Here is a 26,492-nt window from a genome sequence, read left to right on the forward strand (position 1 = left end):
TATGTCTATTCTCAAAGGTATGATCATATGGAATATCAGGCAAAAGTCGTGACAAGACTGAGGACTTTTTGGTAGAGAGGGCACCACATATTATTTTGTCACAGACAAGTATAGAACTAACTTCTGGTGTGCCTTAGCGGAGTGTGAAATCCTTTCTGTTCATGTTGCATATTAACAGCCTACAAAGGAGACTGCACAAAAAACGCTTGCCTGATTTACCATAGAATATTACTAATTCTTCGCAAAATCCATGTGTGTATGGAGCAGGCGAAAGCCCTAATAACTGGTATAATGGGATGTACACTCTGCCATGCACTTCACAATGGTTTGCAGAGTATAGATGTAGCTATATTTTTGATTTTAGGTGAGTAGGCACCTTATCACAAAGTACACCATTGTCATCTCCAAATTGCATGCAGGATGATCACTTTGATTTTTCCTTGCACATCCTCGTTCACATAGTCATCACACAGCAGCAGAGAGCCTTGGGATTGGAATTAATCAACCATGATGAGAGGAGCTCCGGTAATGTGTATAGTTCCAGAAGATGGAATCATTTTGACATACCTAGTGTTGTGTATGTTTAAATGGAGGCCAATTTGTTGCAGATCATCATTCAAAGGTTAAAATTTCATTTCAAGATCCTTCCTGGTAACCACCCTAAGCATCACATCAGCATATAATACTATCCACAGTACACACTTCTGTAACCCAAGCATTATGGTATCCATTACAGTATCGAAGCCCAATAGAGACAGGGGTGAGGCGTGATGAATGCCAACTGTCACGGGGAAGCTATCAGGATTTCTGGTCAGATGAGTATAGGGTAATATCAACAGTAGCAGAAAATGGTATAATGGGACGTGGATTCATTATGAACAGGAAGGTGGGAGGGAGGGAGAGGGAGAGGGAGAGGGAGAGGGAGAGGGAGAGGGAGAGGGAGAGGGAGAGGGAGAGGGAGAGGGAGAGGGAGAGGGAGAGGGAGAGGGAGAGAGGGAGAGAGGGAGAGAGGGAGAGAGGGAGAGAGGGAGAGAGGGAGAGAGGGAGAGAGGGAGAGAGGGAGAGAGGGAGAGAGGGAGAGAGGGAGAGAGGGAGAGAGGGAGAGAGGGAGAGAGGGAGAGAGGGAGAGAGGGAGAGAGGGAGAGAGGGAGAGAGGGAGAGAGAGGGGGGGGAGAGGGAGAGAGAGGGAGAGAGAGGGAGAGGGAGGGGGGGGGAGGGAGGGAGGGAGGGAGGGAGGGAGGGGGAGAGAGAGAGAGAGAGAGAGAGAGAGAGAGAGAGAGAGAGAGAGAGAGAGAGAGAGAGAGAGAGAATTACTGTGAACAATTCAGTGATAGAGGTGTTCTCATCAGAATCGACAGCAAACCATCGCCAACAATGATAGTTCAGGTATACATGCTGACGCTGCAAGCTGAAGATATGGAGAGAGTATATGAGGAGATTGAATGGGTAATGCAGTATGTAAAGGGGTATGAAAAACTAATAGTCATGGGGGACTGGAATGAGGTAGAGGGGACATGAAATGAGCTTATGGCATCGTTACCGGGAGGCCCCATTTGGGGAAGTTCAGCCGCCAGGTGCAAATCTTATTTCAGTCGCCGCCACATTGAGTGACTTATGTGCTGATGACGAGGATGAAATGATGATGAGGACAATGTAACACCCAGTCCACAGGTGGAGAAAAACTCCAACTTGGCTCGGAATCGGACCCGGGCCCGCTACATGGGAGGCAAGTATGTCACCATTTTTGCTAAGCAGGCAGACAGGTAGAGGGGAAAGAGTAGAAGACAGGATTTTGGGAAAATATATGCTTGGTACTGGGAATGAGAAATGAGAATGACTAATTGAGTTCTGTAACAAATTTCAGCTAGTAATAGCAAATACTCTGTTTGCAAATCACAAAAGGAGGAGGTATACTCAAAAAAGGCCAGGAGACAGAAGATTTCATCATAGTCACACAAAGATTCTGAAAGCAGATACTGGATTGTAAGGCATACCCAGTACCAGATATAGATTCAGACCACACTGTAGAAGTGACAAAGAGTAAATACTGCAATAAGGAATAGCTCAGTAGGTAGTACAGTTGAAGCAGAATGGATGTCGATAAAAAGGGCAGCCACAGATGTTGGAAAGAAAAACATAGGTACAGCAGTGGGAACTGTGAAGAAAGCATGGGTAACATACGAAATATTTCAGTTGATTGACGAAAGAAGGAAGTGCAAAAATGTTCAGGGAACTCCAGGAATACAGAAATATGCCACCGAGGGATGAAATAAATAGGAAGTGCAGCGAAGCTAAGACAAAATGGCTACATGAAAAATGTGAACAAATCATTAAAGGAATGATTCTCTGCTGAGTCAGCATATAGGGAAGTCAAAACAACCTTCGGTCTAATTAAAAGTAAGGGTAGTAGCTCTAAGAGTGCAGAAGGAATTTCACTGTTTAATGCAGAGAGGGGAGCCAATAGATGGAAAGAGTACACTGAAGGCCACTATGAGGGGGAAGATGTATCCGATGTGATAGAAGAAGACAAGGGAGTCAATTTAGAAGAGACAGGAGATCCAGTATTAGAATTAAAGGCGGTTTGGAAGACTTAAGATGAAATACGGCAGAAGGGATAGGTACCATTTCATCAGAATTTCTAAAATCTTGGGGGAACTGGCAACAAAATGACTATTCAAATTGGTGTGTAGAATATACGACCCTGGTGATCCACCACCTGACTTTCGGAAAAATATCACCCACACAATTCTGAAGACTGCAAGACCTAACAAGTGAGAGAATTATCATAGAATCAGCTTAACACCCCACTGATCCATGTATCTGACAAGAATAATATACAAAAGAATGGAAAAGAAAATTGAGGATATTAATGTTATGAGAAGGAAAGATGCTACCCACCCTATAGCAGAGATAGTGAGCCACAGATAGGCACAATAAAAAAATTTTCACACTTAAAGCTTTCAGCCAATGGCCTTTGTCAACAACAGACACACATACGCACACTCACGCGAAGGCAACTCGCACACATGATTTTAGTGTCAGGCAACTGAAACCACACTGAATAGCAGCACCAGTTGCAGCACCGGTGCTGCAGCTATAGTGTGGTTTCAGTTGCCCGAGACTGCAGGCGCGTGTGTGTGTGTGGTTGACAAAGGCCATTTGCCGAAAGCTTTAAGCGTGAAAATCTTTGTTGTGCGTATCTGCGAGTCAGCATCTCCACTGTATGGTAAGTAACAACTTTCCTTCTCATAATATTGTTACATTCCATTCTGGATTTTCCATGGTTTGAAAATTGAGGATATGTTAGATGACAATCAGTCTGGCTTTAGGAAAGGTGAAGGCACCAGAGAGGCAATTCTGATAATGTGGTTGATAATGGAAGCAAGGCCAAAGAAAAATCAAGACATGTTCAAAGGATATGTTGACCCGGAGAAAGCATTCCACAATGTAAAATGATGCAACAATAATTGAAATAATGAAGAAAATAGGGGATAGCTACAGGGAGAGATGGCTAATATACGACATTTATGAGAGCCAAGAGCAAATACTAAAAATGGGGGACCAAGAACAAAGTGCTAGGATTAAAATGGGTGTAAGACAGGTATGCAGTCTTTCGCCACTACTATTCAATCTATACATTGAAGAAGCAATGATGGAAATTAAAGAAAGGGTCAAAACTGGAATTGATATTCAAGGCAAAAGGATATTAATGGTAGGATTCACTGATGACATCGCTATTTTCAGTGAAAGTGAAGAAGAATTACATGATGTGCTGAATGGAATGTTTAGGCTAATGAGTAGAGAACATGTATTGAGTGTCAATTGAAGGGAAAAAAAATTTAAATAATGTGAAGAAACAGAAATGAGAACAGCAAGAAACTTTAACATCAGGATTGATTGTCATAAAGTAGATGATGTTAGGTAATTCTGCAACCTAGGCAGCAAAATAACCAATGGCAGATGGTACAAGGACATCAAAAGCAGACTAGTACTGGCAAAAACGGCATTCCTGGCCAAGCGAAGTCTACTAGCACCAAACCTAGGAAGAGGAAGAAATTTCTGAGAATGTACATTTGGAGCACAGTGTTGTATGGTAGTGAAACATGGAGTGTGGGAAAACTGGAACAGAAGAGACGCGAAGCATCTGGGATGTGGTGCTACACACAGGGGTTAAAAACTAGGTGGACTGATAAAGTTAGGAGTGAGGAGGTTCTGTGCAGAACTGCAGAACTGGAGAGGAAAGGAATATGTAGAAAACACTGACACAAAGAATGGATAGGATAACAGGACTTCTGTTAAGACATCAAGGAATAACTTCCATGGTATTAGAGAAAGCTGTAGAGGGTAAAAACTGTAGAGGAAGACAGAGGTTGGAATACCTTCAGCAAATAAATGAGTACGTAGATTACCTGACTCAAGTAAAGGTATGGTAGATGCGGAGGTAACATAAGATGAAGGATTCCTTCAGGGACGAATGGAAGGAGTAATGCTACGCAGCCACAGTATCATTGATAGTACAGATTTTATTAGAGGGGGCAGTATCCCACCAAATGTTCTTCCATCTTTGAGTGAATAGTGGATTTACATGGACCCATAACATTGTGCCCAGAACTGTCAAGGTGATGCTGGATGATCAATCACTTCTGTAGCCAAATAGGTGGCCTTGTTCCTTGGGATACCCACACGATTTGGGTTCTCGAGGAAGACAACTGAATGGGTAGTACAACCAAAGTTTGAGAGAAGATAATGAATAATAGATTACACACAGTGACAAGAGTAACATTGATCAATAGCATGGAGACATCTCATTGAATCATTATAAATTAAAAGGTTGTAAAGGGAGGATTAAGATGGCCTCTCATCTCAAGATATGTAAGTGCCCTGTCGGGGGGTAAACTGATGTTGCAAATTGTGATCACTGTGGTCACTTGCACTTTTACTGCTATCGCTTCCAATATGGTATTATGGGGAATCTACTCACTGATGAAATCTGTATGAAATAGCCTAAGATCCCTCCAGATGCTCTCTGGGAACCTGTGCAAATCCAACAGAAGGAACCAGTACAGTTCCAACAGAAGGCTAGTAATGTTGATGGGTTAAATAATGGTCATCATTGAAATGCATTTCTTGCAGAGCAACACAGATTTCTGAACAGAAAGACATTAGTTGTCACAGTTGTGGCATGTGACAACAATATCCATCACAGTTCCACTGTACTATCATGTTAAAGGCATCCTGGTTAGGCACGTAGGGACCAAGAGGACAGGTCGTACTCCAGGTTCACTCTTTTTCACCAGTGGAGGTGGAAGAACATCAGCGAACATAGGTTGAGGGTCCCAGGGGAATGGGGGATCTGACATCACTGGTGTCACCAGAGTAGCCTTCTCCTGACACTACTACTTTTTCTCCGTAACTACTTTAGAGGCTTGGGAATCTTAAGACCTTACAAGGAGCAGGTAGCACTGGGAGCCACCATATGTGTCTCCTTCAGTCACTGGTTGGTGCAAGACCATGGTACATTTCTGGTGAGGAGGTTCCCTAAAGGGAGCCCTATCACCAGCAGACACTGGAAGAGGATGCTGCTTTGTCAGCCAGGTGTGGACGTTCACAAAAATGGTGCTACAAAAAGGTGGATGGGATGGAGGGTGCTGATTATTTCACTATGGGCTAATTGACTTGCATGATCACCAGAGGATGACTTCAAGGGAAAGTTTGGAGTAAGTACTCGAGGCACTGTTGGTGACTGGTTACAGTAGCAGCAAACCTTCATACTGTTGGTACGGGATGTAAGTGATAATGTTTTCCGCGGTTCACAATATGACAGGCAACAAGATACCTTAAGTTCCTGGATTTTACATTCCTTAATTAATGTACCACAATTTGGGGATCAGGGAGGCAACATGCGTGTGCAACTGACAAAAAATGCTTGCATGCTAAGTTATCATTAAGTGGCCAACCACAGTCCACAAAATAGATAGTTCATACACTGGGAGGAAATATGCCAGATTCACTGGAACTTAAGGCATTCCATAAGGGATGGCAATCAGTGGTACAACATGATTTTAACTTCCTCATGAAAATAACACCCCATAAAAGCAAGGATGAATGCTCCTGGGGCAACCTTGTTGTGCCTGGCAGGCTTTGACATGCACGACAAACAAAGAGGATCCCTCACTTTTCAAGTTTTCATGTAATTTCTATCTGCTTGGGGCATTAAGCCCCAGTGAAAAGCTAAATTCTGTAACATGTTCAGTCTCTTAATGTGTGTTATATCGCAGGTACATTACAAAATTTCTTGCAACAGCACAACACTCGGGACTGGGTAGGAATCCCTGCTTTAATTAAGACAGAACCACTTCGAAGTTTACTTAGGGAAGACATTTCTCCAAATACAATTTTGGCAAGACCACAAATTTGGAACACAGAAAGACTCTTTGCTATAACGTCAAGTTGAACACACCCATTTCAGAACGACACAACACATATATGTCACTGAGCAAGTTGACAAAACAAGACATGTGAACAAGGTAACATTCGAATTAACACTAGAGTCCATGTCTAGTGGCCGCTGCCTGGCTGGTCGCTCAGGTGGCGTGGCTGCTGCATGGCTGGCAGACAGCGCCGCATGTAGAGGATGCGCGTGATTGTGCGGCAGCACTTTGAATGATCATCTAGTCACAACACTTTTCCCCCTTTGAAATTTTTGCACTGGTCTTGATGGAGGTGGCCTGGAGATTGCTAACGTCCATAGGTGTTGTTTGACTGGCCATAAAGTCTCGAGGAGGAGGCTTTCCGTACAGACGGAAGTGTCCCCGATGATAATGGGTCGAGATGACAGGAGACGTAGGGGTCGAATCTGCTGGGGCCCCATGCACCAATCTGCCCGTTGCAGCAAGTCCAGCTGATATAACAGGAGACATGAGCGATGTGTCGGCATCCGTAGGAGAAGGAGGCGAGTAGATTGGCTCCGACAGATGATGGTCATCTGATTCCTGGATGGGCACGTCTCCTGGTGGTGTCTGTTCTTCTACTGGCACCGAGATGACGGTGAGAGGGCTGCGTTGTGAGTAATGAGAGATGCCAAGATCCCGAGCGTCAGATAAAGCCAAAGGTGGTGTAGCGGCATTCAGAACAGGAGTTGCCGACACACGAGGCTGAAGCTGGTCCGAGTGACGCACTGCAACACCCGTGTCTGTCTGGATTTCATACAGGCATCAGCCACGGTGTTGTAAGATGCGGCCCGGACTCCATTTTGGCTGCCTGCCATATCCCCATACCTAGATGAGGTCGTCGGCGGTGAACCGGCCAAGCGAAGGCACCCGCGGCTGTGAGGTGGAAGGCCACAGAAGATCAAGTAGGGTGTGGGGCTGTCGGCCATGTAAGAGCTCAGCTGGGCTGTGGTCGCCCATGGGGGTGAAACGGTAAGAAGCCAGAAATTGGAGAAGTGCATCATCAGCAGCAGAAGAAGTCAGAAGTTTCCGCATCTGAGCCTTAAATGTGCGGACCAGTCGTTCAGCCTCACCGTTTGATTGTGGATGGAACGGAGGGGCCGTGACATGCATAACGCTGTGAGGAGCATAAAAATCTGCAAATTCGGAAGAGGCAAATTGCAGACCATTATCAGTAACAAGAGTAGAGGGAAGGCCTTCCAAAGAAAAAAGGTGGGCGAGAGTACTTGTGGTTGCTGCAGTGGTAGGCGACGTGCAATGGACAATGAAAGGAAAGTTAGAGTAGGTGTCAATTACGAGGAGCCAATAAGTACCTAAAAAAGGTCCCACGAAGTCAGCATGAATGCGCTCCCAGGGGGTCTCAGGCAAAGGCCACGACGACAAAGATGACTTCGGGGCAGCGGCCTGTGACGCACAAGGGCCGCAGGCAGTGACCATGAGTGCTATTTCAGAGTCGATACCAGGCCAGTACACATGATGGCACGCCAGATACTTTGTGTGAGACACACCCCAGTGCCCTTGGTGAAGGAGGCGCAAGACCGAAGCACGCAAAGACGCAGGTACCACAACACACGGCGAAGCTTTGTCAGTGGAAAGGAGGACAACACCATCCCTAGCCGTGAGGCGGTAGCGCAAAGCGTAGTAGTTCCGCAACGGGTCAGAAGTCTTAGTGGACGGACAATCTGGCCAACCCTCCAGAATACAGAGTAAAACCCGGGAGAGGGTAGGATCAGAACCTGTAGCAGCCGCCAGCCAGTCCCCAGTGATGGGGAATCCATCCACAACCTGCTGCTCGGCAACATCCAGATGGAAACACAAAAGTTCGTCCTTATCAAATGCCAGATCAGGACCCATGGGAAGGCGAGACAGTGCACCAGTATTCGCACGTTGAGCCGTCGGCCCGAAATGAATCTCATAACTGAAACGAGATAAGTAAAGAGCCGAACGCTGGAGGCCGGTGTGCAGCCTTGTCGGGAAGTGACGCTGATGGATGAAACAAGGAAACAAGCAGTTTGTGATCCGTAACAAGATGAAATTTGGATCCGAAAAACACCAAACTTATGAAGAGCATAAATAATGGCCAAAGCTTCTTTTTCAATTTGAGAATCCTTTTGTTGGGCATCCGTGAGCATTTTGGAGGCATAAGCAATGGGTTGTTCAGAGCCGTCTGAAAAACGGTGCGCAAGGACTGCATCGACCCCGTATTGAGAGGCGTCCATGGCAACAACAAGATGTTGGCCAGATCGATAAGTAGCCAGGCACGGGGCCTGTTTCAGCATAGTCTTCAATTTCTGGAAAGCCGCATCACATGACGCAGACCAGTGAAAAGGTACATTTTTATGCAACAGGCGATGCAACGGCTGAGCCACCGAAGCAGCAGACGGTAAGAATTTGCGACACTATGCTATCTTCCCCAGGAAGGCTTGCAGTTCCTTAACAGATGTAGGGCGAGGAAGGGCATCGATTGCAGCGACAGTTTGCTGAAGCGGACGAATACCATCCCGAGAGAGTTGAAACCCCAAGTACGTGATAGATGCCTGACAAAATTGTGATTTCTGAAGATTACACTTAAGACCGGTAGTCTGTAAGACAAAGTGTGCGGAGGTTCTAAAGATGTTCTTCAGTGGTGGAGCCAGTGACAACAATGTCGTCCATGTAATTTATACACCCAGGGACAGGGAGCAATAATTGTTTCAATACTCGCTGAAAGAGAGCAGGGGCGCTGGCAACCCCAAATGGCAAGAGTTGGTATTGATAGAGGCCGAAAAGGACCAGAAACTGCCGGGAAGCAGCGTTGAGAGGAAGTTGATGATAAGCTTCCGACAGGTCAATTTTAGAAAAATACTGGCCTCCCGCAAGTTTAGTGAGCAATTCTTCAGGTCGGGGCATAGGGTAAGTTTCGATGAGGCATTGCGCATTTACAGTGGCTTTAAAATCGCCACAGAGACAAATATCACCATTGGGCTTAGCAATGACGCCGACAGGAGAGGACCACTCATTGGAAGTGACAGGAAGCAAGAACCCTGAAGCAGTGAGACGATCCAGCTTCCGTTTTACCCAATCACGAAGGGCCACAGGAATGGGCCGAGCCCGAAAAATCTTAGGCCGAGCAGTGGGTTTGAGCGTGATATGAGCTTCAAAGTCGTTTGCACGGCCTAACCCAGGAGAAAAAAAGGGACGAAAATGTCGTCGACAAGGAATCCAACTGAGCATAAGGAACAGCATCAGAGATGATATTGACAGAGAGATCTATGGAGAACCCAAAAACGCGAAAGGCACTGAAACCAAAAAGATCCTCTGTGTTATTCTGGTGGACCACAAATATGGGAACAGTGCGATCGACGGGTTTGTAAGAGACCACAGCATTAAATTGTCCCAAGAGAGAAATCTTCTGTTTGTTGTACGCCTGTAATTGCCGAGTGATAGGTGACAGGAGTGGAGAACCCAACTGAAGATACGTCTGAGAATTAATTATAGTGGCGGCAAAACTGGTAACCACCTGCGTGCGAACATCCCGACCAAGGATCTGGACAGTGAGGAATAACTTCCCTGAAAGGGAAGAAGTGCAATTGACAGACAACACAGAAGCACAATCAGCGTTACGGCCATGAATATCATGTATGCAGTCGGATTTGCGAACGGCAGAGACATGACCCTTCTTTTTGCAATTGTGACACACGACCCAACATCGGGGACAGTCCTCCCGTGAATGTTTCGTAAAACACCGCGGACATGAAGGAAGTTGCTGTGAGTTTTACTGCAGTTTCTTAGAGGGTTGTTTATGGTTAGGTCGAGGCTGCACGTGGGAGCGTACTGCGGACACGTCGGCCAGCGGGGACACGCCGCACGCGTTGTCAACAGCACACAGAGGTTGTATTTCCCCGACATCACCCCACGCCTCTTTTTGTGCCCCAGCAGTGCGAGAAATTTCAAAAGACTGAGCGATGGGTAGGACTTCATCTAGAGTCGGATTTGCCAACTGAAGGGCACGTTGCCGAACTTCTTTGTCGGGCGCCGACCGGATAATAGCATGGAATCGGCATACGCAGCCCAAGCGCGATAGGATTGATGCAGTTGTTTTTGACAACGATAAGCGGCTACCACATGCATTTGCTTTTGAAAATAGACAGACAGAAGTGTGCACATTTCAGCAAAGCACAAAGTTGCAGGATCTTTCAAAGGAGCCAATTGCGACAACAACCAATACATTTGAGGTGAAATCTATGAAAGGAACAGACTTACATGTTTGTTCGTCCGTGACAAGAAATGCCAAGAAGTGCTGTCAAAGACGTTTTTCGTAATCAGACAAGTCTTCCGCCGTCTCATCGTAAGGAGGAAAAGGAGGTATAGACAATGATGAGAAACGCCCCACATTTGATGATGTGATGAAATCGAGAATCGCCGATGTTAGAAACGTTTGCTGTTCAATGAGACCTTGCAATAATTGCTCGACAGTAGCCATGGAAACCTGTGGGTCAACGATGAAAAGGAACAATCACATCCTCGTTGCCAATTGCTATAATGTCAAGTTGAACACACCCATTTCAGAACGACACAACACATATATGTCACTGAGCAAGTTGACAAAGCAAGACATGTGAACAAGGTAACATTCGAATGAACACTGAGTCCAAGTCTAGCAGCCGCTGCCTGGCTGGTCGCCTAGGTGGCGTGGCTGCTGCATGGCTGGCAGACAGCGCCGCATGTAGAGGATGTGCGTAATTGCGCGGCGGCACTTTGAATGATCATCTAATCACAACACTCTTCCATCTATCTGGGTAAAAACCAGTTGGCCTGATTTTGTTTTCCTCATATGCCATGGCAATGAGGAAAAGTTCTTTGGATTGTAACAACCTGCACTGAAGCATTCAGGTCTGTCTGGAGAGATTGATGGAGTCTTATAGTTACCCAGGCAACACAACTACTATCTGGTTTGATGGACATAGCCTCCACTAGGTCAGACACCTACTCCTTTGCATGTGCGGGGAGATAAAATCCTGACATCAATAGTGCAATACCTGTGTGGTGACAGGGCCACCATTGTGGGCACACCTGACAACCCCCACCCTCCCACATGGGTTGGTGCGACGCTGGGTATTGGTCAGTCTTCCATGCATGAGGTGCACTTTTGTAAAAAATGGAGATGGAACTGAGATGTGGAGACTACAAGCAAGTTAACAAAAATAAATTCTGCAAATAAATAAAATGGAATAAGGCATAACCAATGCACCATGTACAAGCTAGGTTTTCAATAGGGAATCTGTGCTACAGAACAGCTCTGAAACAATATACAGTCTGTACATAAGTCCGGTAACACTTTCAATTATTTATTGCACAAGAACTAAACATTGTACAGATGTCATACATATTGCAATAAGTAATTCTGAAAGTTTTTTTTCTTTTTAAACAAACATTCGATATGTGACCCTTGAGTGACCGGGCAGACGTCAATACAGTATTCGAACTATTGCCGTACCCGTCCCAGTATGGCATAGTCGACTGTGGCAGTTGCTTCTAGTATTCTCTCCTGGAGCTCTGCTACATCATGTGGTAGAGACGGTACACACACCAGATCAGTAATTTGTCACCACAGAGAAAAGTCCCTGAATAATCAGAGAGTAAGATTGCAGTAAAGGAAAGGACAAAGTACTGCAATGACCTGGAGCCCCTTGTTTGCCACCCATGTCCTCACAGAAGAGTTTTGATGCCCCTGACGGCCATATTAATGTAGAATTATATACTAACTTGATCTGAGAGATGAATTCCGTATCAGTCAATCAATTAATGATTTCTTTTTCCTTGAAATTAAGGTATAGGAATGACATGAGACATCTACATTCTTTGAAGTGGCACACACAATGCTTTTTTCTTTCAGTAATGAGTCTGCTTGCAGTGTTTATTTACAATATGTCTACTTATAGAGTGAGCCATGGTAGTTATATGACTTTTGTGATTGGTGAATATTTGATTAGTCACATATGAAGCTTTCGTCTATAAAGGTCTGTGAAATCTGTTTGTAGTCATCATAGTTATGGAGCCTGTTGCTATTGCTACTGGAGTTCCTAATACGGATACCTCTTCCTTTGAAGCATATTTAGAACGAAAAGAGTGGTTTACATATTTCGTTTAATACTGATTCCCTGATGGGTTTGTGTAGTGACAAAAGAGAAGTAAGAGATTTTCTGAAATGACAGGCACATTGGGGAGGAGATGAGATTTGTTAAACACGGTAATTTAATGTTTCTAACATGTGACTGCCACTAGAATGTTGCATAGACTTTGAGTTTTAAGGTTTTAGCTGTCTAAAGCTCCATGTCCATTTTATTTAATATTAGTTTTTCATTGTTCCTGACAGAGCACATGAGTCACCTTATGAGTCCTGTATGTCTGTCTACTGATGACATATTGATCTAAAGCTGCAATGTAGTTACTAAAAACACACAGGTACTATCTCTTAGGTCTAGAACAATGACAACTTTTTCGCTTTTCTCTGCTTCTTTCAGTTTCACAATAGCAACATCACTCTTATGAAGCAGAAAAACTTTTTTCTCTAAGTGGATGTAAGTGTTCGTTATTCTTAGAAACTAATATTACTACTAACAATAAAAGCTATGAAGTGATATTGAAAGAGTACAAAATTCTGATACAGATTTACACTCACAAAGGCATCCATGCTGATCGGTGGTCTCAGGCTGCGGCTCCGTGAAAGCATGGATAACAAAAGACCAACCACAATGAGGGAGGCAAGTAGCTTTCCAGCAGTGTCAGTGCTCCGTTCGTATATAACAGGTACACCATTGTCTACTGTGATACCTAGCCTCCGCTCTGCCTCACGTAACTTCTCCTCGAACCTGTTGATGTCCACAATATTCATGTGGAATGTCCGATGATCAATCTATAATTTTACATTTCAAACTCATTAACATGAAACCAGAAATGATATCTACAATGGCATACTCTGAGTGATAGATATTACAGTGTTAAAAAAGCGAAATTAACAATAGCACTTCCACCACAGAAAAGTCACTCTGAAACAAGTTAGCAACCAAAAGCAGACACCGAAATTGGTTTCTAACTAAAAAGAAATGCTGAAAATGGCAAAATTAAAATCTTACTTTTTTCCCTTTAATGATAGCTCCTTCATGCAGCACAATTGTAACAATATCCACATCTGGCCGGACAATGACTTCTTCTACCTCGCCTTTGGCCAGCATATGATGAACAAATTCATTCCATGACACATATCTTATTACCTGAAATAAATAAAAAGTTTAATAATGATAAACTGTGTGGAAACTGGTTACTAGATATCTATTCTAATACAGACCTAATGTTGGAGCTGTTTCTTTTGGGTACACATACACTATGAAATCATAGTTTGAATACATGGGATGGAAGTTGAAGTAAAGAAGGTATGTTAGGGAGTTCAATCACCAGGTCAACTGAATCTACTGATATCAAATGTAATCTTCATACTGTAACATAATGACAACATGGCAAGTGAAGTTATACATGCATAGATGTGAAGAAAATGGAACACTGACAATATTTTTTGTGTATATATTCCTTTTTGGAATGTAGGTTATGTTGACAGACTGATCTTCAATGTAGTCCAAGGTAGTTAGGTTGAAATGTAACAATTAAGTTATGGGTTGGCAAAGCCAACAGGAGTCTCACTTGTGGTGACAATGATCTGTAGTGTAGTCTGCAGTCTACATTAAGTTGAAAGGTGACAGCTTGGTTCTGAGTATGCCATCCATGTTTTATATTAATGATCTTGCAGACAACATTGTTAATAACCATAAGCTTCTTGCAGGCAATGCAGTTATCTGTAATGAAATTCTGTCTGTAAGAAGCTGTGAAAATCGTGTTGAATCTTGATTACGAAAAACACACATCCTATGACTATAATATAAATGGGTCACAGTTGGCTTTAGTTGGCTCATACAAATACTCAGGCGGAACTATTATTTGGCAGGGAGGGGGGTGTATGAAATGGAACAGCTAAAGCAGGTGCTGGACTGTGGTTCATTGGTAAAATACGAGGGTAAAGCAAACAGGAGGAAGGAAGAAATCATGCAACCCATTCTAGGATAGGATGTTGCTGAATTTTGTGGGACCCATACCAAATAGGACAAACACTGATAAACTAGACACTGACCAGATACAAAGAAGGGGAGAATTAGTGGTCACAAGTTAGTTCACCTCGTGGGAGAGAGTCACTAAGATTCTACAAGAAATGAATTGCAGAGTCCTGGAAGATAGATACAAACTATCCTGTGTAAACCTGTCCAACTTAAAAAATCTCCAGAACCAACTGTAAATGTTGAATCTAGGAAAATATTAAAACTTCTAGGCATTACTCTAATAGGGATTGCAAAGACATTATTTAAAATATAATTCGCTTTGAAAGTTCATCTCTTCTTCTTAATTTCACAAACACTTGTTATGAACCAGTAAGACAAAAACATTGACACGCACTGGTACACAATCACATCTAAGCAGAGATATGAAAAACACAGTATCTTCTCAATGTGAAAGAAGTACTATTATATGTGCTTCAGAATACTGTTAGATGGCAGAAACATACACAGGTGCAGATAGTTTAATGTACATTAAGCATGTTCCTTTTATATGAATTTCAACAAATATCTCAATTCTACTTGTCCCATGTTGTAACAGTTAATCATGCTAACAATCCATGGAACATGAAACTAACTAATTAGCTAACTAATAAACACTGATTGCAGATGTTGATACTTTAATATTATCTTCATAATAAATATCTAATTCATAGAAGCCAAAATAGACTTCAGTGACTAACCCCCTCTAAATACTCTGTTATGTAACCAACTACCCAGGAAAGTGGCTTTCTTATAATAATGTGTTACATAACTTGATATTTGCCACAGACAGATTGAATTTTTATAGGAACAATTATAGTAAACAGTCCAGAGAGAGAGAGAGAGAGAGAGAGAGAGAGAGAGAGATGGTAGATATACATATCTATGACGAATTTCTGTGAACAAAGAAACATGATGCAAACATAGAAGAAGTTACACAACTATTGAAAGGAAACTTGCTACACAGACTGTCCTATTTACACAATTGTCACCACATTAAACTCTGTAGGAAAACATTCATCTGACAGTACAAGATTAATACTTAAATCATTCGGACAAACCAAAGCATCATGTTGATGTGAAACACACATATCTACATGATCAAACATGGCTCACAGATGATCATGCCTCGAGGAGCTTTGTAGAGAAGGATTCCTACTGGTCTACAGCTTAATTTACAGACAAAAAAGGTTATACTCTAACATACCTCGGGCTGGTTACTGCTTGGAAATAGCAGGGAAACAATTGCTATTAGCATGTATGCAGTCAGCATCCAAAGAAATGCTTTTACAAGTAAAGACGATATCTTGTCGTCTTCTTCATCTTTATCAGGTTTCTTTCCTGGCTGTTGAGATTGTGGTCTTGATGTGTGTAGACATCTGATGAAGTTGTTGCTGGTGCCAAGAGTCTTCGGTTGGGATCTTTGTATAAGCTTGAGAACTGCAGTGTATTCTCTTTTTATTGTTCTCAGGTCCTAGATGACACACACGGACTTTTGCATTTTACTGAGTAAAGTAAATCAAAATATCATACACAAAACTCAATTACTTACTCGCAGATTTAACGGTATGATATTACCATTAATCGTATTACCCTTCCTGTTGATGTTCCATGCAGATTGAAATGCAGGCCTACTGTTACAGACTTGCCTAACAAAGGCACTTTTTGAAACTGCAGATGCACACAGCTTACTTAACAGGAAATTCATTTTTATTCCCACTCTCCTTTTCGAAAAGCCACGAATTAACAACGCTGAACTGAGTAACTCACATAATTTTTTAAAAAATCTGGTCAGATGATTAGCTAAAAGTTCTCTTGGTCATATTTTGATGTACTGACATCGCATGCTTGACACAAAACTAAAACATGTAAACAAAGTCACATCGAATCACTTCACTCCGCCTGTGCAACTCTATAGTCTGTAGTGAAACTGCTTAGTGCTTACGAAAGAGTCTGCGGTCACAGAAGTTCATTACCTTTGACTACTGTCAAGTTGTGAGTACAAAATATTCGTCGTCAAGACAATCATGACTTTCCACTAGTATAAATCAGAACTACAAATTAAAATTCGTTTGTTCGCCCATGATATAAACGGTCTTCTTTTAACAATCAGTTTTGAACCTGGATCTGATCGTATAGCCGGATTCCGTATGCGGTGAAAAGTTGCACTCGAATACTCACACTTATCTTGTACTAATAAAGATCCGTATGTTAGCATTGTATTTATTCTAAGAACTGTAGGCTAGCATGACAATTACAGGTATAAAGTTATTATGCCTCTCTCTCTCTCTCTCTCTCTCTCTGCCAGCATCTGACAGCTTCACTGTTTCCTTAGACAGAAATTCGGAGAAATTTTTAACAATGCATGGCGGAGATTAATCCGTAAGAGAGAGATAGAATATTCTCTACCTGCTTGCTTTGTATCAGTATAAGCGACTGAATCACACTTCACACCCATATTCCATGCTCAGGATCGACGATAACAGCTTGTGGAGGACTACCTAACAGTTATTAAGATGATTCAACCGCATCCCGTCGCTGAAAGAGGATGACGACATCAAGGATCATTACGTCCACACCGTGGTGGAGCGAGTACTGGTGTTCCTGGACAACTGTGATGACGACGGCCTGATCAAAAACGTCACAGAAGAAAAGTTCCAGCAACAATTCGCAGCCAGGCGGAGTGACCGAGCGGTTCTAGGCGTTTCAGTCTGCAACCGTGCGACCGCTACGGTCGCAGGTTCAAATCCTGCCTCGGGCATGGATGTGTGTGATGTCCTTAGGTTAGTTAGGTTTAAGTAGTTCTAAGTTCTAGGGGACTGATGACCTCAGATGTTAAGTCCCATAGTGCTCAGAGCCATTTGAACAATTCGCACACGTACAGCCCAGGAAAGTAGGTAGAAGCGACAGGCTCGACAACATGCTGCTGAAGCGACTGTTGTCAGGTGCAGTGCGAGTCATGATAGCGATCTTCAGATCTGTGCTGGGGACCTGCAGCTATCCATCTGTGTGGAAATATCTGGAGGCGATAGCAATTTCTGAAGTGGGGAAGGACGACAGTCTGGTGCAAAATTAATTACATACCTATAACTTTTTTGCTTCTCTCTTCAAGATCTTCGAGAGGCTGTACTCCAAGCAGCCATAACGCCATGTCAATGAAGAAGACCCGCTGCCTGACGGATAGTTTGGCTTCAGAGGCGGCCAATTGACGCAACACCAATCCCTGATACTGGAAGAGTAGGCGATAAGGGTACTGGAGCATTATGAATATCCTTAGAGCAGTGCTTCTTGATCTCTCCAAAGCCTTCGACAGCGTGTGGTCTGATGGCCTCCTGTAAAAGCCGCTTGTAGTGGCAGTACCTGTGTCACACATCCATCCGCTACAGTCATACCTGTGTGAGCGCACTGTCGATGTGTGCATGGATGGCGGCATTTTGACAGCTCATCCCATCAGAGTGGGAGTGCCACAGGGGTCTGTGCTGGGACCCCTATTGTGTAATCTACACAGATGACACCATGCTGTCTGTGAGAAGCATAAATGCACAACTACTGCTTCGCAGAGTGCATCTGGCTTGAAACGAGCTGGGAGCTTTGGCCTTCAAATCATGACTCAAGTTTAATGCAGCCAAGAACTAGTCAGTGGTCTTCATCCACAAGAGGTTGACAGGATATTTCTGTCCAGTGCAGACGATGGATACACCCATCCTTGCTCCCAAACTGGAAGGTACCTTGGCATCACCTTCAACAGGTACTTGTCATGAAGGTACACATCTATTAGGTGAGAGGTAAGCTTGCTGTATCCTGCACTGAACCCTGCAACAACACTGCCCTCACACTGCAGCAATACACTGTATCAGACATTAATCAGCCTAGTGTTGGAGTATGCTGCCATAGTGTTGGTGAATGCTGACGACTTGTCAATCAAGATGTTAAAGGCAGTTCAGAGTAGCGACTCAACATCAGATGACAGCATCTGCTATGTGGGTAGCAACACCATGCTGCTTGAGATGTGAAGACCACATGTGACAAAGTGATAAAGAATCCACAATGAGAGGTTATAACAACCGTCCCATGGAAGTAGTAGGAGTAGCAGGAACCTGCTTAACCTACACGACACTTAGGCTAGAAAGTCTTGCAAAATCACAGAGTCATATACATAATGATCAAGAGCAGAATTACCATCTCTACAACTCAGTACACACCCTAACCTCTTGTCCTTATTCTCATGATCAATAAGTGAAATATGGTAGAAAAGTACTGCGTCAAAAACCAATTCTTGGAATCTAGCCAACAAGGTCTCAGTCTGTTGTTATTTGTTGTCACGTACAATGTTCACTCTTTTTATTATTATATTTTATTCGCCCTACATTACATAAATAAAGGTGACTAAATTAATGTCATATTGTGGTATCAGAATTCTTAACTACACACAGAAACTGCCAGTGCTTATATTACCTAAACACAACAGGTTAAATGCCATGTGTGTCAGCAAAAATTTAAACAAAGTTCTAAAATTAGCATGTTTGATGCAACTGATTTGTTACTCTAATTTGAAAATGTGTCCTATCCAAAGCACTAATTTTGACAGGAAGTATACAAAATTAACAGTACCTCAAACAATTGGTAGTTACCTGCTTAGCACTTTTAAGCTGATACCTAAATGGTATACATTTTAAATATGGTATGCATCTTTTGATATTATTAATAGGAATACAGATTATTCAATAACAATTATTTAAGCCTGTGACACTGCATAATCATATGATTTTGTACAGGATTACCAGTGACTTATGAAATATAAGTAGAAAATATTCACAAATACAATATATTCCAAAATGGTAGGCTGACACTGAGAGTAACCTGAAGCATAAAATTGAGAAAATTCTTTTGGAAGTATACATAAAAAATGAATAATGTCACTTTGGTGCTCCAAAAAGTGCAGAAACAGCGAATAAAGCAAAAACACTTATACAATTTCGATGACATCTGTAACACTTGGCTTGCAAAACTTGACATTTCTATCTGTTTTCACGTTTGAGCGCTTGAGGTGGGACAAGCATCTACAAGTTTTGAAAAAAAAAAGAAAAAAAAGTAAAAGCTGTTATACATTAAGAATGCTTCAGGATTGTTGTAGTATTGAATCAGTGTTGTGGGCTTATTCTGCTTATGTGAACAGCTAGCTTAGCTATGGTGTGATATTCTTGGGAAATATTCACAAATATTCACAGGACAATATTCACAGGACAAAATAAACTTTCAAACTTCCAAAAGGGCTGTCAGAGTAATGAAAGGAGCTCCTCGTAGAGACAGATGCAGGGAAATATTTAAAACGGTAAAATAATTGCACTTGCTAGCTTACACGTTTATGAATGTGTGTGCTTTCAGAAAACTTACCAGGAATTTTCATGACTGAGCAACCAGGTTCTTAGCTTTGTTTCTCTGTCGTATTTATAGTCAGTACAATTAAGGCATTGCTGTCATTCTTAAAGCAATTATTTAACACATCCTTATATATCTCTTTTACTTGAGCAGTAGCATCTTCCTAAGTCAGAGTGAACAAACAATACCTTTTGTTTCCTGATGATAAATTCTGCAGGTTTCTTCAGTAACATCAAGTGCTTTGGGAATACCATGTAGATAGACACTTGCTTTTTATTTCCATAAATTCCAGTTTGATTGCCCTTCCAGTAAACCAAATATTATCACCCATGACGAATCCATTGTTGAAATTCACAAACTGACTTCGAAAGTTATTCCTACATACAGAAGTCACAATATGCTAATTTGAAAATTTACACTGAATTTGTGTACGAAACTTACAACTTGTGTTTCTTCAATTCACTTTAAATTAAGCAGTAGCACACATGGTCCATAACCTATTTGATTATTTAGGAATAACTCAAGTTTTTCTTAGCTCAAAAACATTGATTTATTGAAAGTCATCACATTAACGCCTAAAAACGATAATAAATACTTCCATTGCAGCAAAGAGCGTAAAAGAGTCTGCATCTTGTAAGATAGACATATATAAATATCTTTCATATTATTAAATAAAATTGTTTAGAACACAAGACTTACAACACACATCTAGTGTTCTGTCCTGTGCCCTGCTTCCATTTCCCTAACGGCATTGTTATTCGTCATACTTTTGAACTGTCGATGATTAATAGGCCCCTACCCTTGATCGTTTACCTCATCTTGACACAGGACAAAAGAGGTTTCCCAACACACAAAACGTCCCAGTGGGTCAGCTTTAGTTTCGGTGGAAGACAGAAGCACGTCGAACCTTTTGATTAGGGGACACCCTGAGTCTTCCCTGGTCCCTATTGGTCCCTATCTACCCTGTACAGAGCTCTTACACCTACTGCAACGCCACTTCTAGTCAAGCGGACGGGTAGTGACAGATCCTGCACTTTCTGTAGAGGAGACAAGATTCATGGGAGAGAACGGTACTTGAGATTCCTTTAGTAACTCTGGTATTATTCACGCAAACAAAGTTGACACTCGGTGTGGTGGCCGATTAGAATACCTCCTAAACATGGATTCGCAGCAGTTGTCAATTGTTTGACAATAGTCAGAGAGATTTTGAGCTGCTTACGAATGTCAACCAACTCATCCTGTGTTCTATAAAAGCATTCACAGTGGGGTTGCAAAAACTGGTGCGATATTTTACAGATCAGTAAACAATTAACTTTCAACTAAGCTTGCTGATTATCTTTTCATCTGTTAAAAATTTAACAGTATACAAAACGAGAACGAGATTTTTATTGAGGCAACAGTATAACCAGTGGTAAAAATTATTGGTTTTCTGACTTTGTGACGTTATGGCCACTAATAAATTCGAAAATAGCATTAACCTGTGTTAAATTTAGGTAGTATAAGCTCTTCATGAAAGGGAAAACTTCATGTAATACGATACTGTAGCTACAAAAAGTGCTACCTATGGTAACTAAAACACAAATGCCGATTTACTACGAAATAGTTTATGCAAACAACGATGGTAACTTCCGAAAATTCTCAAATGTGGACGTTTATTCACGTTGATATAGGACTTTAGGCTACTGAAACTCTGGGTGAATTATTCTTTGATAGTACAGCAACTGTAAATAAGAAACATTGATTTGCTGAGAAGTAAGTTTTTCACAAAAGGGAACGATAAGTAAGTAAATTTTCCACAACAGTGAACAATAAATTACCACGAAATGTTACTTAAATTACAATTGGAAAAACGTTCGAACCATGTGGCATTTTTTATAATTCAAGTAAACTGAATTTTATGAACAAAAACTTTTACATTTAAATATACGAATAATATAAGAAATAAATAGGAAAAGTATAAAATTTTCATAAAGACTTTACTGTGATGTGTTAGTCCAATAGATATGAAGCCTGTATTTTATAACTGCAATTATAATGAACATCCCCGACAAAACGCGATAGGATCGCAGTCTTCGATAAACTGACAATGGTACTACAAACTGCATTTGATTTGGGAATCCCACAATCTTGCTTTGCAATTGCGTCTCTGAGAATTTTCTTTCCTTTTCTTTAGTTTCTTGCCATTGCAGAAAATAATGCCTCTTATTACAGCTCGAAAAATATGGACAGAATTGTATAAATTATTTGCGGTGCTTCTAATTGTAAAGTTTATGACCTTTGTTAGGTTTTTTTGGATTTGTGAAACATTACAGTAGTGGCGCAGTAGTGTGTTGATGTTTGGTCTATACTGACAACGACCTTTGAATGTTGGGAATTATGGAACGTTGATGTTAGCTAATCGCTGTCTTGCTTTGGCGAAATATACGAGTGTATTACATGGTTTTTAAAATGGAGCATGGCGTAATAACTTATGTTGAAGTTGTTATCATGGAGTTTAAGGTACAATTACTTCTTTCCATATTTTTCGAGTTTTGGTGCGTTTCTTGGAAAATTTTAGCGGTTTCTGTGATACTGATTCATTTTTCAATGGAGATGGTTTAAATTGCAGGGTGAAGCAGTTGATTGGTGCTTCAAGCAAGGTCTAATTTCAAGATACAGATTTTGCAAAGTATGCATTCGGTCTATGCAGTTGGTTGCGAGAAAAATTGAAGTAATGGCGTGGAATAAATCTGTAGAGGAGAGGGGTTGCATGTGTACCAGCAGAGCATCCAGAATAAAAGTTGGTTCGTTGAAAACAGCGTGAGTGCGGGAGACATTTTGAAATCAACTTTGCTGTGGGTGAAGAAGTGCAGTACTTCTTTTATTTGTTCTGATTGCATTTGTTAGTATTTAACTGTCATCGACTGGTAGATTTTTTGTGGAGAAGTGTGTGTACTGGACTGCATCAGCATTAATGACTTAACTGGGGGTGATGCAAAGGCATGGAAACTGACAAATCAGAATGTAGGAAGAGAAATTTTCGCAGGGGTTAGAAAGTTGCTAGGAGATGGGTATTTTCAAGTTGTTGCTAGAAGAAAGAAACATGTTCTTCAGAAATACTCAAGACAAATGTGCACCTGGGACCTCTGTTATATTGGACTGCTTCAAATCCCATGAATTGCCTTGCGATGAAAGATTTGTACATGTTTCAAAGATCCTGAAACTGGCGCGTACACAAACTTGATAGAGGGGACATGATCAACTATCAAGTGTTCTTTCAGTTATCCTAACAAGTGTAGATACATGTTTGATTTGTATCTCTTTGAGTATGTGTGGAGGAGAAGGCTTTCTGATTCCAAAGATTTATTGATCGAATTTATTGAAGCTCTATGCAGCTGAATAAAGTCTGTTGTTTCTCTATATTTTGTTTCTTGTAATTACTTTTTCAGGAACTTGCACCTTTTCATGTCAGTCTCTTCATATTTATGCAAGTGTTTTGTTCTGAAATGTTCGCTTTATGGGGATACTTAATTTACTGATCAAAGACGGGTACATAGAAGGATCCCGTCAACTATAGAGCAGGAACAGCATTAATTAGTTATTTCAGAGTCAACACAAAAGACTGTTGCCCTCATTCTATATGGTTGGGTTTTCAAAGATCATTAATACCTTAGCAATGAGTTTCTAGCGTCTTGTTGATTATAATGTTGCTTGTCACAAACATTTCATTTTTTTCTCAATGTCTCCACTGTTACGGCAAAATAATAACTTTAGTAACATGGCAAAACTATGTAAAATTGTGTAGCATGGGCAGTATTACTTCTTTTATTGATGGAAAACAGAGAAGGATTATCCTTGTGATCCTGTGTGGTTAGATTTCCATAGACGATTTCCACACAGGAAGTCTGTTTGACCATCTACATCAAATTTGTAGGAAATCTAACATGTCTGACACTAAAACCAGGTGCACATTCTGCTATGGACATGAAGTTAATGCCTTGTACTACTTACATTACGTTAACGAAAAATTTGATCAAGCAGTGCATCAGAGGCTTTTCCATTGATGGAGCAATTTTTGGAACTCCTACTAAATGCATGTATGCATGCAGTAGTCTTAGAAGCCCTAGGTAAAGGTATTTTCCTTGTCTTCGGTAAATCATTTAATACAGTTGATCATGAAATACTTTTAGATAAACTTGAAGCATTAGGAATAATGGGATGGTAAATGAATCGTTTGAATCTTACCTAAGAGACAGAGTGCAGAGAGCAGAAATATCCAAAATTTCAAGTGGTTCTAATTATATGGTTTAACATCTTTCAGATCCAGAAATTTGAAGACTGAAGTCCCTCAAAGGAGCATGTTAAGTCCAATAATGGTTCTCATTTACACTAATGTAGGTCAAACAACGAGAAAATTTGTTATTTGCTAACAACAGCAGTATAATAATTACGTATAGGACACCAGAAATGTTAGAAGTAAAAGCTGAAAAGGCAGTTACAGCACATAACGTTTAGGTATGTATGTTGATGAACAATTAAATGGTATGAACACATCAAGATACTTGGAAAAATAATTATCACCGCAGTTTGTAATAGCTTACGCCTACAAGCAATATACCTCACAGACTTTCATTCTAACAGTAGCTATGACATAATATTTTGGAGTGCAAATGCTCAGAATGTGGTAAATATCTTCAAACTGCAAAAAAGAGGCATTGGAATAATGAGCAACAGTCACAAAAGGCCCACTACATTGACCTATTAAAAAAAATGTTGTCTGACAGTTCCAACTGAATACGTATTCCAAACTGCAGTTTTTATTCACAAAATATTGAGCAATATGCAGCAAGTAGCTCCATACACAATGATCAAACCAGAAACTGTGATTGCTTGTATCCCTGTAGAATGAAGAGAGCAAAGACCCAAACCACTATATTTCAGCAAGGAGTCAAGATATATAATAAACTGCCAAAAGAGATCAAAAACATAAAGAAATTCTATAAAAATTAAAAACATATGCTGAATAATATTTAAAAATGATTTTTAATCCATTAAAGAGTTCATTCACTATAAAATTATAACAAACAAATATTCAGGTTGATAAATAACAATAGACAAAGTGGATGGAGTATGTTTGTAAGCAGCACAATACATTGTAGTTTGTAATTTACTCCACACAATACAAAACAAAGTTGTATTATTGGAGGAGTCCAACCCAAGGGCTCACAACTCTTTTGTGAATACATGCCTTGTCACCACGGAGCCCCACCTTTGCAGAATTACTTCCTTTCCCTGCTGCATGCTTATACTTTTACTATCACAAATTTAGAATTGGAGGACAGTGTGGAGGATAAAAATCGTAGAGGGAGACCAAGAGATGAGTACACTAAGCAGATTCAGAAGGATGTAGGTTGCAGTAAGTACTGGGAGATGAAGAAGCTTGCACAGGGTAGAGTAGCATGGAGAGCTGCATCAAACCAATCTCAGGACTGAAGACCACTGTAATATTTCTAGCTAATTCAGCCATGATATTAGGCTTCAGGAAGCTATTCCCAGGGCAGTGGAGATGCAAGAAGCATTGAGATGACGCAATGTGGGATGAGGTACCGGTGAAAGATGTTAGATTCGGTACCATTCCCGTGAGAAAGACCGCCTGCATGATGCTGCTTCTCTGTGATTGGCTGCTGTGTTCGGTGGTAGGGCGCCAAAACATTAAACTTTAGTTGCTATTATTAATTAAACCTGTCATCCAAATTACTTCATTTTTTAAAATAAACATCTCTCAACAGCCAGCTATCAGTCATTTCAAAACATTATTATAACATAAGACTGACGATGTTACTGCCGATGCACTTTGGTGGCGTTCGGGTCACACCTTGCTGGCTTGGTACGCGAAGTGTCTCGGGCAGTCCGGCTCTCCAGTTCTGACCACTCCAGTAGACAGACATGTTGTCTGTTATAGCAGTATTTGTTTCATGCAATTTTAATTATTACAGTTCCGACCGTCACTAGGTACAAACATGCTGTCTGTAATAGTAGTATTTGATTCATGTAATTTTATTTTACAGTTCTGACCGTTCCAGTAGACAGACATGTTGTCTGTTATAGCAGTATTTGTTTCATGCAATTTTATTTACTACAGTGCGACTCGTCGCTAGGTACAGACATGTTGTCTGTAATAATAGTATTTGATTCATGTAATTTTATTCTCCAGTTCTGACGGTTCCAGTAGACAGACATGTTGTCTGTGGCAGTATATATTTCATGTTATTTTAGCCAGATATAATGACTGTGGCAAGATGTGTTCAATACGTTGTGATCAAGAATAGTTTCTCGAGTCTATATCAATAAAAAACGCGAGTGGCATCCCAAATGAGTTATAGTTTCTTCGTAGCAGCAGTTCCTTGCGAGGTTAATTTCAGCCTCAAGGAAAAGAATCCACGACCTGCGTGCTGTTTTCTGCGCTGGGGACCTCATCGTCATGAAGACAGCAGGTTAGTGAAGTGTACAAGAACTTATGCATTCCACACAGGGCAGTGGAAACAACTAGGCACCTCATGCG

The 26,492-nt window shown here is 41.3% G+C and overlaps 1 protein-coding gene across 3 annotated transcripts in view; it reads right to left on the reverse strand.

The window, feature by feature from the left end:
• The window catches only part of LOC126266882 (paraplegin), an 86,494-nt gene extending 65,667 nt beyond the window's left edge, over positions 1 to 20,827 (reverse strand). Inside the window, exons 1-4 of one of the 3 annotated variants that reach the window (XM_049971548.1) lie at positions 20,140 to 20,827; positions 15,780 to 16,046; positions 13,565 to 13,702; positions 13,111 to 13,344 (exon numbers count right to left, since the gene is read on the reverse strand). In XM_049971548.1, the coding sequence (XP_049827505.1) occupies positions 13,111 to 13,344; positions 13,565 to 13,702; positions 15,780 to 16,046; positions 20,140 to 20,205 (705 nt within the window). In that variant the 5' untranslated portion in view covers positions 20,206 to 20,827. Of the gene's footprint in view, positions 1 to 13,110; positions 13,345 to 13,564; positions 13,703 to 15,779; positions 16,047 to 16,124; positions 16,530 to 20,139 lie in introns of those variants that run through there. The other 2 variants (XM_049971546.1, XM_049971549.1) reach the window with 2 other exon arrangements.
• Positions 20,828 to 26,492: the final 5,665 nt, after the last annotated feature.

The sequence above is a fragment of the Schistocerca gregaria genome, chromosome 4 (assembly GCF_023897955.1).
Source record: "Schistocerca gregaria isolate iqSchGreg1 chromosome 4, iqSchGreg1.2, whole genome shotgun sequence".
Taxonomy (NCBI): domain Eukaryota; kingdom Metazoa; phylum Arthropoda; class Insecta; order Orthoptera; family Acrididae; genus Schistocerca; species Schistocerca gregaria.